The 21358-nt window shown below is 35.0% G+C and overlaps 1 protein-coding gene across 3 annotated transcripts in view; it reads right to left on the reverse strand.

Annotated features, from left to right (window-relative positions):
• Top3alpha (topoisomerase 3-alpha) overlaps positions 1-21358 on the reverse strand; it is a 238872-nt gene that overhangs the window by 14394 nt on the left and 203120 nt on the right. For all 3 annotated transcript variants that reach the window (XM_068348241.1, XM_068348242.1, XM_068348240.1), the window contains exons 16-18: positions 18891-19364; positions 9119-9343; positions 2210-2273 (exon numbers count right to left, since the gene is read on the reverse strand). In XM_068348241.1, the coding sequence (XP_068204342.1) occupies positions 2210-2273; positions 9119-9343; positions 18891-19364 (763 nt within the window). The remainder of the gene's footprint in view (positions 1-2209; positions 2274-9118; positions 9344-18890; positions 19365-21358) is intronic.

A 21358-nucleotide genomic window follows, 5' to 3' on the forward strand; every position in this document is an offset into this window, starting at 1 on the left:
GATCCCTTTACTTAAACTTTGAACTAATATTAACCTCAGGGCAAAGGGCTTAGCATGAAGATATGCACAAGTGAATCATAACTTGGTCAACCACATCTCCAAATACTTGGTCCTTGAGAGGACCCAGACTTTTGCTCCTCCTACAGGAGAAAGAGCACTCAGTAGAAACCTGAGATTATCACACAGAGGAAAGAGTACAGTACCACCTATTCCCTTTATAGCAATCCATAAACCAACATTGAAATGATGAAGAAAGAGACAGAGGGGAAGAACTTAAAAACATAAAAAGGAAAACAGAATCTGAGGGAAGGACCTCTTGGTTGAAACCTAAAGACCACAAGCAGTTGCAGGGGCACAAACTTCCAGAAGTAAGAGATGGTGACCATAAATCCAAAATAATCCTTCCAAAGTCGTGAAAAAAGAGCACTAAGAGCTTCCTATTTCCAAAAACCTTCCAGTACTAGCAGGTACATGGGAGGGTAGAAGGGAGTCAATTATGTAGGATGTGAATATCCACATCCAAATACTCACGTGACCAAGATAAGAACGAGAATAAAAAGAAGTGGTAGAGCAACCAGTGAGCCTTCTCAGATCTTACGTCAAAAAAATTCATAACCTTTTAATTCAATGAACAAGTAGGCTACACAGAGTTTATTATCTTAACAAGGGAGTGTAAATGCAGCACAGGCAAACTCAGACCATAAACACAAGCCCTAGCATACCAGAAAGTGAGGAAGACTCTCTAGCTGAAAGTTGGTTGCAAATCTTCAAACCAACACCTTCTCCTAGTGTTCAGTCCAAATAATAGGAAATAAGATAGACCTCTTCTACATGATTAAAAATGCTCCTGCTCACAGGAAAATTTTAAAGGATAAACCCGAGGATTGGACTTCTGATGATTTCTCACACTTCTTGATTAGTTAAAATACTAAAAAGGAAGGAAAGAAGGAAGGAAACACAATAATCCAAAGATTTTTGGAGAAGTTAATATAAACACACTCAAAAAGGAAGTAATTATGACACTTCTATCTATCACTTTTTTCTAGTTTACAAAATAATGTAAAATATTTAACTAAAAGAAAAAAAAATATTAAACTGCATGAACACTATCAAAATAAACTTGGGATGTCATTTAGTGTATCTTGAATAAAAATACAGGTTGCCTCATGTGAAACAAAAGATATAATCAATAGTTTAAGTATCTAAAATACTGGACAACTGTTAAGCACACTAATAATAATAATAATAATAATAATAATAATAATAATAATGCCGAATAAGCCCGTGTGTCGCTACCTAGAATTATCAAAACATATAATTACAATACTTAACTTGGGAGTAGGGATCTCCTAAATGTCAGACATCTTCAAAACACAGAAACAAAGAAGCTATGAAAACCAACGCATGTGGATATCACGGTGCTAGAAAAGAAATGAGGGAAGAAGCGTGGGTAGTGGTGGGGGGGGGGGGGGGGGTTAGCCGTAGTAGCGGGTAGTAGTCGGATGTAGAACGGCACCTCGTAGTATCGGGGGATATTGAGGAAGGAGAAGACTAATTGGTAAGGGACCTCTGGTAGTGGTTCTAACACGCCCCAGTTTCTATACCGACACCCTATAAGGGTGAGCGACCTGGGTTTATTCCTGGCATTCCATGCAACTTTTTTCTCTGGTATATTTAGCACCCTTTATACCTTAGAGATGGTGCTATAAGAAGCATTTCACTGGGCGACACAGGTTCCTCGCCCAGAAATGGATTTTTCCTTCGTCAAAATCCCTTAATAATAATAATAATAATAATAATAATAATAATAATAACAATAATAAGAAAACAAAGAAGAACAAGTCCAAATATCTTGACCAGATGAGAGTTGAAAAGTTATTTCCCGCTTGCACTTGGAATATTACCACGTAAAAGATAACGGTTTGTAATCATGTAGGAATAAAAATAAAATCATGCAGTTCAACTAAGTCTCTAAATGAAAAATTCTGGTTTGTGGTGCAACAATATTCAGACGTTTCATGGGATCTGACAATTACAACTTGTTGCTTGAAATTCTAGTTTCTAATTTAAAAAAAAAAAAATCAATACTTCTAAAAAATCATATTTTGATATGCACTTAAATAATAACTTTTACGACATAGCTGCTAAGCACCAGAACACACCAAAGTCGAATATGTGCTAAACTAGCAATAAAAAATAATTCACTGACCTTTTAGCTTGAATACCACAATTACATTGGACACTGTCCTCAATAGTTGATCCACCATCAAAACCTGTAAATGAAACTTCAAAATCTTGAAACAATTCAAAAAATTATCAATAAACCATTTAAAATTTGATACACAATAATTATTTTACAATCTGTAACTTATAGTTAACTATTCAAATTGAAATACTTGCTGAGAATACCAAGTTAATTGAAGTAACTCTACAAGGTGACATTAGGGTATGTTAACAATAAATATGGCTGGGAATTCCCTACCCAACTTAGATGGTAGTTTGTAAATACCAATATAATTAATGGCCTTAAATATTATATGAAGATATAAAATTCTTTTTCTAAATATACCTGAAGCTAATGAAGACCTCGATGTGCCCATGAATGAATTCAGTGTGTTTGAAGTCGAAGCTATCATTAAAAGATAAAGAGATGGGAAGCCCCTGGATACGATAGAATAACTGCTGAGATGATATTGACCCACAATACTTACAAGAATATTTTGGAGAATGGGGTGTGAAGAGGCAAAACTTGATGAATGGGAGTCAAGAGTGTTGTGACTAGAGAGAAGACTGAAGAAAAGCTGAGAGATATACAAGCAGGATTTAGAAAAAGTAGTTGCACTGACCAAATGTTCATTTTAAGACCAATATGTAGAATATAGAAATCCACTTTTGATGCCATTTGAGGACTATGAAAAAGCTTTTGGTAGTGTGTACAGGTCAATTTTGTGGAGAGTCCTGCATTATTATTGAGTTCCTCTTGAGCATAGCAAGTGCAAAGTTAATGTTAGTGGAGTCCTATCAAATGAATTTCTAGTGAACAATGGAGTACTCCAAGGGAATGTATTGTCACCTATGTTGTTTTTCCTCCTCATGGATTTTCTAATGCATGGAATAGTTGGGGATGGTGGAGAGGATTGGACTATTCCGGTAAGAGGAAATTAACCGATGACGCCATCCTTATTAGCAGAACACCTCAGTACTTGCAAAGTTTGCTTACCAGAATGCATGAAATATCACAGGAGGTTGGGCTCAAGATAAATAGAAGAAAGACAGATGATGAGAATGGAATATGCAATGGAAGATGAAATATCCTTGGAAGGAGAAAGAATTAATGAGATGGAATCATTTAAATACTGTACTTAGGAACTAAGATCTCTAATACAGGATCTTTAGAACTTAAGTTCAATGAAAGATTGAAAAAACAAATCAGAAAATGGCTAGGTTAAGTAAAATATAGAAATCAAATGGCCTGAAATTACATTTAAAAATCAGACTATATTTCAGTTTGGTGAGATCGGTTTTACTGTATGGACACGAGCCATGGTATGACAATGAAATAATATCCAACAGATTTTGTAGATTTGAGAACAAAGCCCTCAGAAGAATATTGGGAGTTAAATGGCGTGACAGGATTAGATATGAAACTATAAGAAAGATTACTTGAGTGTCATATATGGATGAGATCATGGTGAAGGGTAGATGGAGATGGTTTGGGTATGCCCTTTGTACTCCCCAAGAGAGATTGGTTCACCAAAATTTTAACTGGGCTCCACAAGGCACTAGAAGAGTTGGAAGACCCAGGCCTACATGGTTGAGGACTATGAAGTGTGATGTAGATGACAAATGGAGAAATATTGATTTAAAAGCTCAAGATAGAGACAATTGGCGAAATCTAACTGAGACCCTTTGCATCAATACGCGTGGAGGAGATGATGATGATGATGATGATAAACAGTGAAATTTATTGTATTCTAATACACATTTAACTTGGCGTTACTTTGTTAGCAATGAAATATTTAATCGAGAAACCTCTCATGGAAAAAGAAATACCATCTATAGAGGAAATTAGCGATTCTTAATTCATAAGTCTCACAGTTCATTAACTGACAAATAAACTTGCTCTTTGAGTGACAAAACTTTGATAATTGGAATTCAGTGCCCAGAGGTAGGCCTTTAAGTAAAGTATGGGTTTGTACTAAAAAAGAATTATATTTTTAAATTTTACAATCTTTTTTTATGGATCCTAGTATCCCAGAGGAAAGGAATGAGATAGCTATTGGATTTGAGCATTGATGGAATTTCCCACACACCCTTGGAGCAACAGACGGGAAATACATTGGCATCCTGTTCTACTCAGTGATTTTTCTTTCAGGTGTTGAAGTAAAGTACAAGTTCTGGCACATGGATGTAGGGGAGTTTAATGTTGGTATGTTTGCCAAGACAGATATGGGAAATGTTGGATAAACACAAAGCCAACTTGCCAGCCCAATAGATTGAAACATGAAATGGAAGATAAACCCTGACTCCATTTGTAGATTCATTCAGCATGTGTCAGGAATAGAGTAGGGTATAGTTTCACCAGATAATTCTTTAGAGTAAAAGCATCATCTCCAGTGAAGAAAAAATGGAGTGGAGGTTATCTTCCATTTCAGGTTTCAATCTATTGGGCTGGCAAGTTGGCTTCATGTTTATCCAACATTTCCCCGTAACTACTTCTTTGTAAACATCGGCCCCACATAGAAGTGGGAAAAGATGTAGACAAAGAAGTAGTAGTTACGGGATATGTTGGATAATCATGAAGCCAACTTGCCAGCCAAATAGATCAAAACATGAAATGGAAGATAAACCCCCACTCCATCTTTTCTTCACTGGAGATGATGCCTTTACTCTAAAGAATTATCTGGTGAAACTATACCCTACACTATTCCTGACACATGCTGAATGAATCTACAAATATCAACTGAGCAGTGTAAGATGTATAATGGATAATGCCAAATTTTAATTCGTTCTAAGGTTGATTTGAGATGACAAATCCCGCAGACATTAGGCTACGGGACCTCGATCCGACTTAAATTTAGATATGGGTTACCAATAAGTTAGTCCTATAGAGCTTTGAATGTCAATTACAGAGCATTAGTAAGTGTAAAATTTCTTGGTTGTATGAATTCTTACTATCTCCAAAAATTAGCTAATTAGTAAATAGTTCACTCCATTGTATAAAGAGCAAATAACTGAAACAACTATATTATAGGGATGTCATTAAAAAATTGAGAGGGGGAGTTTCGAAAGTTGAGGATTGCCATACCTGCCTATGATCCTTCCAAACTGAATGAACAATTTTTTTACATTTCTTCTGGCTTCAAAGATTGCAAATATAAAGCAACTTTTGTGTCACATTCAGCAGATAGATACCAGCAAAATTAGCTGGGCATCTCCAATATCCTACCATGGTGACAGCATCAAAATCCACTTTTATCAAAACCAAATTATTATTATTACTACAGTACTTGCTAAGCTATAACCCTAGTTGGAAAAGAAGGATGCTATAATTCCAAGGGCTCCAACAGGAGGAAATGAAATAAGCTACAAGAGCAGTTTATGAACAATAATAACATTAAAATGCCCTTTTCAGTGTCTGACCGACAAAGAATGTCTTATACCTTTAGCAACTGGTTGTGTGTGATAAGAGGCTGCCCTTTGGATTTTTTAATGGGGACAGTAAAATCAATGGATTAGACTAAGCCTAGAAGGGTCTAAGAAGATATGCTGCTAATTTCAGTTTGAGAAGAGGATGATGATGAGCAAATTTTCCTCTGAAGGAGAATTGTATATTCTCAGGGTAAAACTGCTGTCTTGTTGAAAAATGCAAAAAAATTATAATTAAATTGTCTTTAGACTATCAGTAGAAGGCACTGCAGGAGACTGCTGGAGTAACACGAACTGTTTTAGAAAGTGGCTCCTAAATTTTGGAACTTTGGGCAATAGCAGGTGCCACAGATACAAGAGTCCAAGTTTGAGAGAAGGCAGGATTTGTAGTAACGGAGATGCTAGGAGTTGCATAATGGACTGCATTAAACAGCAACTCTTAAAGAAATCTCCGGCACAGAAGAAGAGGGAGTCACAGATGTGGATGTGACAAGAGGAGGTTGAAGAGCTGACCAGAGGAGGAAGGAGGATCAGAAGAGGGCACAAGAGTAAGAGTAGCAGCCAATAAGAAGAAACACAGGATGGTAAGAGAGTATCAGGCTTACATAGTAAAGTATAAGAATGAGCCAATATACTAGGCTGGCAAAAGTCTTGGCATTAACAGAGCATCCCTTGGATGTCCTGGGGTAGGAGTAAAGGACAAAGGCAACTGCCACCATTCTGAGCAGCAGTGCTTGTGCTTGGTCTCGCTTGAGAGCTAGCACTGGTAGAAGGAGCATGAGCTTCTGTACCTTGTATTGAAACACCCTCCTGGAAGGGTCAGGATTTGACACAGCACCGCTCTTCCTACTAAACTATACACTATAAGGGAATCAATCAATGTCTCGTGAGACTTGGGCTTTCGCCCTGTGCTTAGGTGAATACGTATTTTTTTCTCTTTGTGGCAGCAGCAAGTAAAAAGATACAGGAACTGGAAAGGCGAACAGGTAAACTTTGGTTCCTTGTCAATCAGACAGTTTAGTGGAAATATGTGGCGCCTTTCATTCCCACCCCCGTGAGCATTGCTCAGTACCAGAAAGAGAATGAAGCTCTGACACTTCTTCCCTTAGAGAATGATGGCACGTATGCCATGTGGAGTCTTGATGATTATAAAGGCATTTAGAGCAGTCACGTGAAATCGCGTGCTTCGACTCGGACATGAGGACAAGTGGGAAAAGTCCCATTTCGTTGTCTGGTCTTGAGGAGTGCAGAATCTCATAACATAGACTGGTCTTGGAGCATAGGAAGATCTTGATATGTCAATGTAGAATACTCATAAGGAGGCAGTAAACACGAGGAGTCTCAGCCTAAGGTGTCCTAACACGTGGTGTTCTATCTCATGGAGGTTAATTGCATGAATACTGGCGAGTGCATGGATTATAGATTACAGGAGATTGGTCAGAAAGAGGACTATGACAACACTGTTTACTGACCTCACCTCGCTCGTGTTCATTGATCGTGGACACCGAGCGAGTGGATCCCAAGTGTGTGGAGGATCGGTCAGGAGACATACGGTTTACTGATGACATCATGCTCCTGTTTATCAATCATGGAGACCAAGCTCGTGGAACTCAGGTACAATTGGATGGCAGTATTGTCCTAGCCATATGGGGGTGGGGGCCATGTGCATATGAGATTAAGACAGAACGTTCAGAATCCGTACTCGTTAAGTGCCTACATATAGGGTTTATGTGGTTTGAAGTTGGCAGAGTGGAGAATGTGTACGTAGAAGCCTTGTGCATGGAGAGCTATCTAGGTGATGGTGGCGAGACAGTCTGCTTACGTCCTAACGAGGCTCATACGAGAGGAAAGTTCATTCACCAGGATCCTTCTGCTGGGCTGGCAGCTTCTTTGGCTGTGATCACGTCATCATTCAGGAACTGTCAGAAGTAGTTTAGGAAGGGAAAGAGGGCTGCTTCCTTTACCCCTATCAAAGGTATGAGTGCTTGGACTTGTATGAGACAGTCTGCTGGTAACAGGTCTGTGAACACTTGTGCCACATACCACTTGGTACTGGGTATGATCTTGTTAAGTATCGTCCTCAAATACATGTCCTTTGCCAAGCTCAGGTGCATAGGTTACCATTAACAGTAAACAAAGGGGAAAGCTCATAATTACATTTTTAGAGGATTCCCACATTAGAACGATGAAAATAAGGATAATACAAAGGAAAAGCTTAACTTTGATGAGGTATCCACTTTTTAATTAAGGAAAAAAATTTCTGAAAGATATTCAAACAACTTGAAAAGTTCACTAATTCTTCAAAGTCGTCTCATGATGATTCACTAAGATGACTACTTTGTAGTTTTCCTAAATTCTTATAGACATACTGTAGTAAAAAAAATTAATATTTCAAGTGCAAAGACTAGATACTAATTGGCCTTCCTATTTGGGGATAAAACCTTTTCTCCAACAAAAGTATATTGTGGTCTATGAAACAAAACAAACTCCCTAACCTTGTTATTGACCCAGATCTTCATTATTCTCTCGAACCCATTTCCCAAAGGGAAATTTTTGATACAGGTTTTCTGAGCTGGTTAGCAAAGAAGTGCTATTCATAGGTAATAAACAGGGGAGTATACTTGAAACTCTCTCTTTCACAGATTCTATTTCAAATCTTATATAAGAGAAGTTTATGGGTCATCAGGATCTTAACCTTACTTTAGATTACTAAACTATTTCAGATGGGTCCTCCAAGGATACTGCACCCTTTGTGAATTTTATGGCTAAGCCTAGGAATAAATGTGTTTCCTTATGATTTGGACAGTGTTCAATGCGTTGAAGCACTCTATAAATTCCTCCTCTATACTGGGTTTTATATTTGATAAGGATAGTATTGATAACGTGGTGGCACAAGTGGACCCCAAAACGCATTGATGTTTTGAGGTCGTTATCTGGTAAAACCCCATTTTTTTTTCTACCAGCTTATAGTAACCGTCTCTATATTTTTGCTTCCAAGGAAGTCAATTCGTAACAGTGGTTGGTCATCAGGTTTTCACTCTAACGGGTGCACTGGCTAAAATGCACTTAGATATCCCTGATGGATATCAACAAAAGATAAATTCTAAACTGAATCTTAATGAAATTGTGAGTTACTTCATAATATGCATACTGTATACTGTACCTAATGTCAACAATAAAGATGAAGACTTGCATCAGTAATTAATAATAGAATTTAACAGAAAGAGTAACTATTACTAAATACATTTGAAATAGACTAGAATATATGTCGAACCTCTGGAATGTAAATAAACATTGTGTTAGTCAATACTTGAGTTACAGCTTTGCATGTTTCAATTAGTACTTTAATCTACACTCTAATTCTAAATAACTTTAAGGGTATTAATTATGGAAGTATAATACACATCCCCTTTTAAGCCTACCATATAGATTATAAAAATTGTTCAGAGCATATAAAAAAAGTACTTACCAGAGTCAAATCCTCTGTTATTCCAAGATGGAGTCTGAGAAAATGGCATGGTACTATTTCCTCTGCCTCTTTCAAAATTGTTTCCCCTTCCGACGCCGCCGCCACCACCACCCCCATTGTCATCTCCTCCCCAACCTCCATTGCCTACATTGTCACCTTCATCTGCCCAAAGGAAAAAGTTGCAACCTGTTCCTTGTGGTTTGGCACACTTGTAAAACTGACGACCTGTAATTTAAGAAAAAAAAAATCCTCTTAAAGCAAATTACGTATGAAACGAAAACAATAAAAAAAAAGGGAAACTTGATAATTAATTATACAAAACTTAAGCACATTGACCTAATAATTACAGGATCAGTAACTTCACACAAACCTAAATTTTTAATACTTAAAAGACACAAAAATTAGCAAATACACATTCTTGGAAAGTTCCTGGCACTTTTATTTAATAGTTCACAGAAATACACTCCAAGAATTCCGACCATCAGTGGAGAAGGAGCTACAGGTCTCGCTAAGAAACAAACGACAACCTGGAAACATGACTAACGTAACATAACTTTCAAGGGTTACCACTAAAACTCCAGTTACTCAGAGGCTGGAGTTGTAGTCTTGTCCACTTCTAATTGTGATTATATATATATATATATATATATATATATATATATATATATATATATATATATATATATATATATATATATATATATATATATATATATATATATATTTATATATATACATATATATATATATATATATATATATATATATATATATATATATATATATATATATATATATATTATACATATATATATAAAGTATATATATATATATTATATATATACAGTATATATATATATATATATATATATATATATATATATATATATATATATATATATATATATATATATATATAAACATATAGTTATATATATAAACATATAGATATATATGTTTATATATATATATATATATATATATATATATATATATATATATATATATACTGTATATATATATATATATATATATATATATATATATATATATATATTTTTTATATGGAGGGATTAACTGGTGATGAAGTGGGGGAGAGGTAGATGGAGAATGCTGGCCAGAAACCTTGACCCCACATAGAGGTGGGAAAAGATGCAGACAAATAAGAAATAGAAGAAGAATATATATATCCACATATATAATGATACACACACAAATGCACACACACACACACACACATATATATATATATATATATATTATATATATATATATATATATATATATATATATATATATATATATATATATATATATATATATATATATATATATATATATATGCTACAACCCTAGTTGGAAAAGCAGGATGCTATAAGCCCAAGGGCTCCAACAATGAAAATAGCTTAGTGAGGAAAGGGAACAAGGAAAAATAAAATATTTTAAGATGAGCAACAATATAAAAATAAATATCACTTTTTAAACTATAAAAAATTTAACAAAACAAGAGGAAGAGAAATAAGATATAAGATAGAACAGTGTGCCCGAGTGTACCCTCAAGCAAGAGAACTCTAACCCAAGACAATGGAAGACCATGGTACAGAGGCTATGGCACTATCCAAGATTAGAAAACAATGGTTTGATTTTGGAGTGTCCTAGAAGAGCTGCTTACCATAGCTAAAGAGTCTCTTCTACCCTTACAAAGAGGAAAGTGGCCACTGAACAATTACAGTGCAGTAAGAAGAATTGTTTGGTAATCTCAGTGTTGTCAGGTGTATGAGGACAGAGGAGAATATGTAAAGAATAGGCCAGACTATTCGGCGTGTGAGTGTACAGGCAAAGGGAAAATGAACCATAACCAGAGAGAAGGATCCAATGTAGTACCATCTGACCATATATATATATATATATATATATATATATATATATATATATATATATATATATATATATATATATATACAGTGATACCTCGGTAGTCGAACGACTCTATACTCGAACAATTCGGAGTTCGACCAAAATTTTCGAGAAATTTTTGCTGCGGTGCTCGACCAAAAATTCGGTACTCGACCAGCCGAACACGTGACGACCGCATGGGCTTTGTGATGATCGCGCCATCTCGGCCACTCTCGCTTGTTCGGGAAGCATCAGTTCTCTCGAGAGCGTCACTCAGACAACGCGCGATCAGCATTCGTTGTGATTTAGTGATTTTCAGTGCTTTTAATTGCTTTTTTAGCTTTCATAATGAGTCCCAAGAAAGTAATGAGTGTTAAGGGGAAGGAGAAGAGGAAAACAGTGCGAACAACGATCGAGTTGAAGAAGGAAATTATAGCGAAATATGAGAATGGTGTACGAGTGTCCGATTTAGCGGTAGAATACGGAATGGCGAAGTCGACCATTTCTACGTTTTTAAAGCATAAAGAAATGATTAAGAAGGCGAATGTTGCAACGGGAGTTACGGCGGTAACTAAGCAAAGGCCACAAGTGATTGAGGAGATGGAAAAGTTGCTTTTAATATTTATTAAAGAAAAACAGTTGGCCGGGGAAAGTGTTAGTGAAGCGTTCATTTGTGAAAAAGCGTTGCATATCTATGAAGAATTAGTGAAGAAAAGTCCGAGTACCAGTGAAAGTGATTCATTTACATTTAAAGCGAGCAGGGGTTGGTTTGAAAAGTTTCGTAATAGAACAGGTATTCATCGTGTTACTAGGCATGGGGAGGCAGCTAGTTCGGATCAAATTGCAGCCGATAAATACGTGGGGGAATTCGATCGGTACATAAATGAACAAAATTTGATCGCACAACAAGTCTTTAATTGTGATGAGACTGGGTTATTTTGGAAGAAAATGCCAGCCAATACGTACATTACCAAGGACGAGACGAAGATGCCAGGTCACAAGCCAATGAAAGATAGGCTAACATTGTTGCTGTGTGCAAATGCAAGTGGCGATTGCAAGATCAAACCCTTGTTAGTGTACCACTCGGACAACCCCCGGGTGTTCAAACGAAATAATATTTGTAAAAGTGCACTACCAGTTATGTGGCGCTCGAACACTAAATCTTGGGTCACAAGACAATTCTTTACTGAGTGGATAAACGAAGTGTTTGCCCCCCAGGTTAAGGCTTACCTCATTGAAAAGAGCTTGCCAATGAAATGTCTTCTGGTTATGGACAATGCTCCTGCACATCCTCCAGGTCTCGAGGATGACTTGAAAGAAGAATACAGCTTTATCAAAATCAAATTCTTGCCCCCCAATACTACTCCCATACTCCAGCCCATGGACCAACAGGTCATTTCAAACTTCAAAAAACTCTATACCAAGGCCCTTTTCAGAAAGTGTTTTGAAGTGACCAGTGACACGAAGTTGACCCTAAAGGAATTCTGGAAGGAACACTTCAGCATCCTCAACTCTGTTAACATGATTGACCAAGCTTGGCGAGGTGTGACCTATAGGACATTGAACTCTGCCTGGCGTAAGCTGTGGCCATCATGTGTCACAGAGAGGGAGTTTGAAGGTTTCCAACCAGAGGCGGGTCCAAGCACTGCTACCCCTGTAATTTCTGATGACACTGATGTCGTTGAGGAAATTGTTGTCATGGGCAGGAGTTTGGGGCTTGAGGTCGACAAGGATGATATTGATGAGCTTGTAGAAAGCCATTCTACCGAGTTGACTGTGGAGGAATTGTTGCACCTGCAACAACAACAGCAGCAGGATCTGATTGTGGAGCAGGAATCTTCAGAAGAGGATGAGGTAAGGGAGGATGTTCCAAGTTCTCTCATCAATGAAATTTGTTCCAAGTGGGCAGATGTGCAGGCTTTTGCTGAAAAATACCACCCAGAAATTGCAGTAGCAAACCGGGCAGTGCATATGTTTAATGATAGTGTCATGTATCATTTTCGAAGAATACTGCAGAGGAGGAAGAAACAATTAACAATAGACCAGTTTTTCACAAAAGAAAAGAAAGCTGCTACATCAAAGCCTGTTTCTCCTCCAAAGAAGAGACAAAGAAGAGAAGAAACCCCTGAAATAGATCTGCCCACCCTTTCATTGGAGAGAGAAACAACTCCTGAAGGAGAACTACCCCGCCACATCATGGAAGGGGACTCTCCTTCCAAGCAGTAACCTCCCCCTTCCATCCTCTCCACATCCATCCCTGTATGCCATCGAACCGCTGCTCAAAGGTATGTTCACTACAGTACAGAAAATGGTTTAAAATTGTTTTATTTTAGTACAGTAAATGGTTTAAAATTGTTTTATAGGATTTTCTGACCAATTTCATACACATTTAGATAATTATTGTTGTTTAGGTACACGTTTTATTAATATTTTGGGCCTGTTCGAGTGCTTGGGAACGGAATAGAATATATACCATTATTTCTTATGGGGAAAAAAAATTCGGTACTCGAACAAATCGGAGGTCGAACACGGATCTCGAACGGATTATGGTCGAGTACCGAGGTATCACTGTATATATATATATATATATATATATATATATATATATATATACAGTAGGGTCCCGAATTATGCGAGAATTTGGTCGATTAATGACCTCGTGTAAATGGAAAATCGCGAATTTCGAAACACACAACTAACAGAAATAATTCCATTGTGGCCATGGCAACCAGCAATTTGCCTATTCAAATGTGTTTACTACCCATTTCCAATACTTTCTTTGTACTATACTGTATTTCTTTATAATATCAAATTGTTTTTGTAAATAAATAAAACATTTAATATACTTTAAAGTTCTAATAACTTGAAAAATGGTTAAAATTACAACCAGGATAGGTGTAAACACCATATATTTCCCGTTATAACACAACCCAAAATACAGACAAATTTTAATGTTTGTCATATCTATTGTATAATGCAACTGGTGAATAGCAAAACCATCACTCTATAGACTAGCTTGTTGTATGATTGAAAATCCAGAATTATCAAAATAAAGGCAATTTTATATCATGCGTTTCCTAAACACGCTAAAAAGAACAATAGAAAACGACAACCAATGTTTTGTTTACGTTTATCTCTGATCACAACGAAGAAACAGACGCATTTATACATCTGTGTTTTTGAATTGACAGCAATTTTACCAAGTATAGATTATATGTTGAATTTGTTATTACCAATGTTCTAATTATTTTTTATTAGAACTTTCAAATAAATGAAATTAATGCCATTTATGAAATGTTTTTCTTTATGATGCCGCCTGAAACGGAAACCTTCCATTTGTTTACGCTCCATCTTCGATCATAATAAACAAACGAATGCATTAAACACACATGATCTAAGTCATAACTAATGATATTACAAACATTTAGTAAACATTATGTTATTACAAATATTTTACTTACCGTATCCATATAAATTCCTAAATTCTAGCAAAGCTGGAAATTTTTTTTTCCTTATGCGTTTAATCCACAATAGCAAACTGCCGCTAATGACAGAGTGATAACTTACGATAATTCTAAACTGTTACGAAAGATAATTGTCCTTTCCATATCCAAAATACTTTTCCTAACTTCAGTTATAAGTCAACTTGTACCCACCTCAATTATGGATCCATATGCAAAAAAGGTAAAAGAAGAAAGTACTAGGCCTATTTTTAAAGTCATCGAACAATTAGGTTACCGCTATAACGTTCGATGTGAGAGAGAGAGAGAGAGAGAGAGAGAGAGAGAGAGAGAGAGAGAGAGAGAGAGAGAGAGAGAGAGAGAGAGAGAGGGATGGTTTTAAAGTACTAAACAATAAATATGATAGGTTATAACACATTGGTGTTTATGTAATATTAACTGTATAGATGGTTTGAATAAGTTAAGAAATGGTGTAAACAATTCTTTGTTGTTGTATTCGCGCGGAAGCTAGACATCAGCTGATGTGATCACAGCCAAAAGTAAAACAAAAATAAGTTAGCAATACTCGATTTTTAAAACACACCCGAAATTTAACAACATAAGTACATGTTTTATTATAGCGCAATTGACATTTAAAGAGTAAAAATTTTCTGGAATAGAATGGTGTTTTCCTAAAAAATAGTGGTTTGTGGACGAAATCGGTTACCGTATTTTAAGCTATGATTGAAATGGATGTATACACGGTATAATTTTTTCGTTTTGTATTTAATTGACACTTCAAGAAAACCGATTTTGGTTTCTTCATCTATTTGTAAGTACTGTACTGTATTGTATAACGAGAGAGAGAGAGAGAGAGAGAGAGAGAGAGAGAGAGAGAGAGAGAGAGAGAGATATTATGACGCAGAAGGTTACAGACCTAGAACAGGGGAGGATGAAGGTGGGGGGAGTGATGAGATAGGCTGGGTGGACTCGCAGGGGAGACGGGGGAAGGGGGGATTTGGTTGCCAGTGGCTAAAAATAGATTCTGAAAGACGGTAAAGGGAAAAACGAATCCCATCGAATAAACAGAATAAGGAAAGGGAATAAGATCCAGAGGAATAATAGATATAATGGAATGAAAATGACTAGATGGTGTTAGTTGTGATAAGAATAATTTAGATATTTGAAATAAGAGTGTCTGAGGAGGTATAGAAGGAATTCGTGATAAATATAGAGGAATATCAAAGGATACAGTTAGTTTGCATTAAAGGGTTTGTCATCGTTTATCGGCAGTGAATAGCCTAAACTTCGGTAACGAGTCGTCAATATTTTGTCATATTTTAAACAGTATACATTTGATTTGCAAACATTGGTTTTGTAGAGTAGACGGTAAAATAAAATCTAGAGAGAGAGAGAGAGAGAGAGAGAGAGAGAGAGAGAGAGAGAGAGAGAGAGAGAGAGAGAGAGAGAGAGAGAGGGGGATTTCTGCCATCAAATCTCTCTCTCTCTCTCTCTCTCTCTCTCTCTCTCTCTCTCTCTCTCTCTCTCTCTCTCTAGATTTTATTTTACCGTCTACTCTTCAAAACCAATGTTTGCAAATCAAATGTATACTGTTTAAAATATGACAAAATATTGACGACTCGTTACCGAAGTTTAGGCTATTCACTGCCGATAAACGAACCCAGTCTACTCGTGAAAACCTTGAACGCCCAGAGGGAAAAATAAGGCTTTTAAATATACTGTACTAAACAAAAATAATGCTTTAATATACCATCATTAACACTACCATTACAATTATCGTAAGGTTGGAGAAAGATAAAGATTACCGAGAACGTAACCACATTTCTGTTTACATTTTGTCAGCTGGACTCGCACAGTTAACAGTTGATTTCATTGTTGATGTGGAATTTTATCCTTAAATAGGCTATTCATTATGAAATTATGTTAATGAAATGTAATGTTGATATTGTTTTGTAACATTTATTATAAATCACCGTATTTAAGGCTACCAATATACTTAAAAAGACAATAGATTTGATACATTTTGTAGTGCTTGACTCGCGAACTTTGAACAGCCTCGCAGATACAGAAAATTTATTTTTGAAAAAATAGCGATCGCGGAAAAGGGGACTCGTGTAATTCGAACACGCTTAATTCGGGACCCTACTGTATGTATATATATATATATATATATATATATATATATATATATATATATATATATATATATATATATATATATATATATATATATATATATATATATATATATATATATATATATATATATATATATATATATATATATATATATATATATATATATATATATATATATATATATATATATATATATATATATATATATATATATATATATATATATATATATATATATATATATATATATATATATATATATAACACCTTACTGAGAGTAACAATATTAAAGAATTCAAGGCTCTGTGAGACACTATCAAATCTGCACTGTGCAACAAGCTGTCAGAACTCTTACTGAAAGTAACACTATCAAAACCAAATTCAACTCAAGAAGTGAGGTTATGTTTGGCAATTGGGTGGTTATATTTAGAATTACCACTTTAAAGACAGGATTTACTGGATTTGCTTTAACAAAAGAATTTAGTGATGTCAAGAGGCTAATTAAATAAACAATTTAAAGGTGAAGGTGCGTCTTTATGGAGGTCATCTCTGCAAGAACGAACTAACCTAGGCTTCCCTGGATTTTCCCATGTTAAAAGCAAGTTCCCTCTAACATTTTGAACTTTTAACATGAACAGCAACCATTGAAATATACTTTTTCATGAGATGAACTGTGAGGAAGCACAAGCTTCAAAACCGTTTTTTAAATCACAGTACTGTACTGTATGTTCCTGATATGATACAAAAAGAGAATGCAGAACTGATTTCAGAAAAAATTCCCTTGAACACTCCACAAAGAAATTGCTAAGAAATCTAGGGAAAGATATCTTAATGAGTTTAACATTATTGCATTAATATGTTAATAATCTGTGGATGCCTGAACTAACACTGTGTTGCCAAGCAATATCTTATTAATATTTCACTACACCTTAATTTATTAGTAAACCATAGCAGATGATCTAATCCCATATATACAACTTTACCCAAAAACTAAGATCTATAAAACCTTCCAAAGAAGTGTATCTATATTACACAGAAATAGAAACTTTTATCTTTCAAATGAAGAAAATAATGATCTAGCTGATGATTCAGGTAAGAATAATTTCTTTCACATACATAAAAGCCAATCATTAAAAATCCACTAACAACATTAATCTATTAGAATTAACTGATATCTCTCAAAAAGTACAAGAAATATTAACTCATATCCTGCACATTGTTAAAGTCATATAAATTTCTCTAAGAATGTCAATCTTATAATTACAACTATATAACCCATAAAAGTGTAAATAATTAATTTTGGAAAACCTACCACCATCATTCATGATATTTAAAACATTAAGAACAAGTATAAATTTCAAGCCAAAAACTCCCAAATTCAGTTTCAATTGTTTTTAAATGAAGTCTGGATTCAAGAAACATTTGATCTCTGAATTAAGGTCACCTCTTTTAATGCTTAAATCTGAGCAATTTTGTTTGGTTGCAACTAACCCCATTTTGTTCTTTTAAATTAGTACCATTAATGGGGCTACTTAGTGGTTAATTGATGCTATTTCCTTCCAAGTTGTCATCATTCAATCAATACTGGTTTTAATGAATAAATGCACAGAATACCACTAACGAAATTTATTATTTTGATACTTAACTAAGTCACACTGCATATACCTACAAAGCATGTGCTTCAAAATTTAACAAAAGAAAAAATCTTTACATAGCCTCTCCTCCGGGGATATCCAATGTAGGACTCCCAACACAGGGGAAAAGTCCCTAAATGATGTTTCCACCTCTAGGGAGCCGCTCACCACATTAAGGTCCTCAATGTTAAAGTCGTCAGAGCAAAATGACATTTTCCACTATTTCCATGAATTTTCCTTATAATGTAATAAAGGTTTATTATACAGACTAGAGTTATTCAGGTATGTTTTGTGCCTTTACTAATATGTAAAAAAAAAATAATGGCTTTTTCATTCCATATTGACTTTACTTTAGAATAAAATATATATTTCACTGCAATTTTATTCTCTTTCATATAAAATTAGCAGCACTTCATTCCAAAATTGACTTTACTGCATACAAAAGAAGTGCTGTTACTCTCTAAATTGGAACCTTTTTATTCTAAATTACTGCCAGGTTTAAAATGTATATTTATAATTTCTATGAAGTTGTAAAGATGTCATATCTTAAGTGAATAGCTTATCATTATGATTAAATGTACGGTCTATAAATAATGGATCTTAGTATTAAAATCATGGAACTCAGGAAACAGAAACACTCACCTGTATTGGGCCCTTCTTTCCGAACTGTGAGTAGAATTGCATCCTCATTACAGTTACACACAATACTATTCTCCCTGTCTGTATTTCCACTTCCATCCCAAGAAGGACGAGTATAGCTTGTTGAGGGTCCAGCAGATGAATGTCCCAAACCATTATATGCACCTCTCCTGTTGTTGCTTGTGTTTTGAGTCCCAGATCCAGAATATGAGGATGAGTTTGAAGTATTATGTGAGTTATTAAAAGTTTGATTGTGTGTTTGGTTGTTGACTACACTACTTTGTCTATTGCCAGGTGCTTGTGATGAATTTTGAATTCTATTGTTAGAGGGAGAGTTTACGGTGTCACTAGAAAATCCTACACCATTATTACGACCAAACACGATACGTGTCTGATTGCGATTGCTAAGCAAAGTTTGTTGGGAAGAATATCCACTATCATGTGATGTGTTTGATGGTCTTGGTTGAGACTGTGTACCTGAAATACACATAATACTTTTAGATTAAAAATACTAAAAACTCTAGCCATAACAAACTACTAATAATATCTAACTATGGCAATGTTATGAAAGGCCAGTGATGTTTCTACAAAAATTCCATAATTATTAAAATGAATTAGTCAACCTAAAAATATGACACCAAAATTCACTTGCAGCATTCAAGAGCAATATCAAAGATTATCTTTCAAACAACACTCACAGTAAGAATTAACTAAAATTGTATTCCATTACTATTAAAAATGGAATATTCAATGGCATGCAATCAAGCCTTGAATCATAAATGGTATGGTATTAATATGGTAAAAATATTGTGGTGTTATGATACTGTATATTGAATATCATGCTTAGATGTAAGGGGGAAAGTTGAATTGATGTTTAGATGTAAGGCGGAAAGTTGAATTGATGTTTAGATATAAGGGGGACAGTTATATTGATGTTTAGATGTGAGGGGGAATGTTGAATTGATGTTTAGATAATGGTACAGAGGCTATGGCATTACCAAAGACTAGAGAACAATCTTCTTTGGATTAGTGATATTAATTAGCTTTAGTGGTTTAGAGAATCATTGTTCTCTAGTCTTTGGTAATGCCATAGCCTCTGTACCATGGTCTTCCACTGTCCTAAGCAAGAGAACTGTAACCCAAGACAGTGGAAGACCATGGTACAGAGGCTATGGCATTACCAAAGACTAGAGAACAATCTTCTTTGGAGGAACAATGGTTCTCTAAATCACTAAAGCTAATTAATATCACTAATCCAAAGAAGATTGTTCTCTAGTCTTTGGTAATGCCATAACCTCTGTACCATGGTCTTCCACTGTCTTGGGTTAAAGTTCTCTTACTTGAGAGTACACTCGGGCATACTATTGTATCTTATTTCTCTTCCTCTTGTTTTGATAAAATATTCATAGCTTATATAGAAGATATTTATTCTAATGGTGTTACTTTTCTTATATTTTATTTTGCCTTGTTTCCTTTCCTCACTGGGTTGTAGCTTAGCAAGTAATAATAAAAATAATTAGGTTGTAGTAGTTCGCTTTAGATTGCTCTAGTTTTATTATGCTTTTGGCCCCCATTTCCTATTTTTTTCACAAATCTATCTATTTCTTCAGGAATGACAAGGTGATCCAATGTTGTGGGTGATTTTCTTTCCATTGGCCTGTTTTTGTGATCCAAGTGCTAACTGGATTACACTTAGTCAAGTGTGACCTGTTGGAAGTTGAAACACAACAGGAAGTCTCGTGTGTTTTTGTCAGTCAAGACAGAAAAGAGTAAGTGAATAAGTACACCTTTATGATTTCCTTTTAGACAATTGTAAAATCTGCTGGGTGCCCGGGAATACATGTAACGAGTGTAACAAGTGACCAATTGAATACGGTACTGTTCTTGCACGGATATTACTCCGTGCTTGAATATTGTAATGTTTTGTTGAAAACACTATTGTGAAGTATTTTGATTTTTTGAGATTTATATGGTTGTATTTGCCAGTGGAATAAGACTTTCTCATAGGAGTGAAAATCATCCATGGTATCATGACAAAAGATATTATCATAATATGATACATGCTATAATTATATTAAAATTGCTTTGTGTTGTAATTAATCAATATATTTAAAGGTAAGTTTATATGATTGGGAATCTGTTATATCAATTAATTTAGGGTTTAGGTACAAGTATATTGTTGATTATTTTTTTTTTTTTATAATTTTGACTATGTAAAATATGATGTTTTTATTATAATACAAGTATTTAATGGCATAGCATTATTTCTAAAATATATAATTGAGGGTTTAAAATAACATTACAGTACAACTGAGAATGTGTGATTGTAAGTATGTGTAGATAGTGAATGAAGTATAGCATAAGTACATAGTAACACCAAAGACAACGATAAGGTTGTGTTTCATTTCATAACATTTTGACTGTGTAAAATATGGGCGTAACATCTGATTTATAAAATAGTATTGAAGGTA

Source organism: Palaemon carinicauda, chromosome 24, assembly GCF_036898095.1.
Source record: "Palaemon carinicauda isolate YSFRI2023 chromosome 24, ASM3689809v2, whole genome shotgun sequence".
Taxonomy (NCBI): Eukaryota; Metazoa; Arthropoda; class Malacostraca; order Decapoda; family Palaemonidae; genus Palaemon; species Palaemon carinicauda.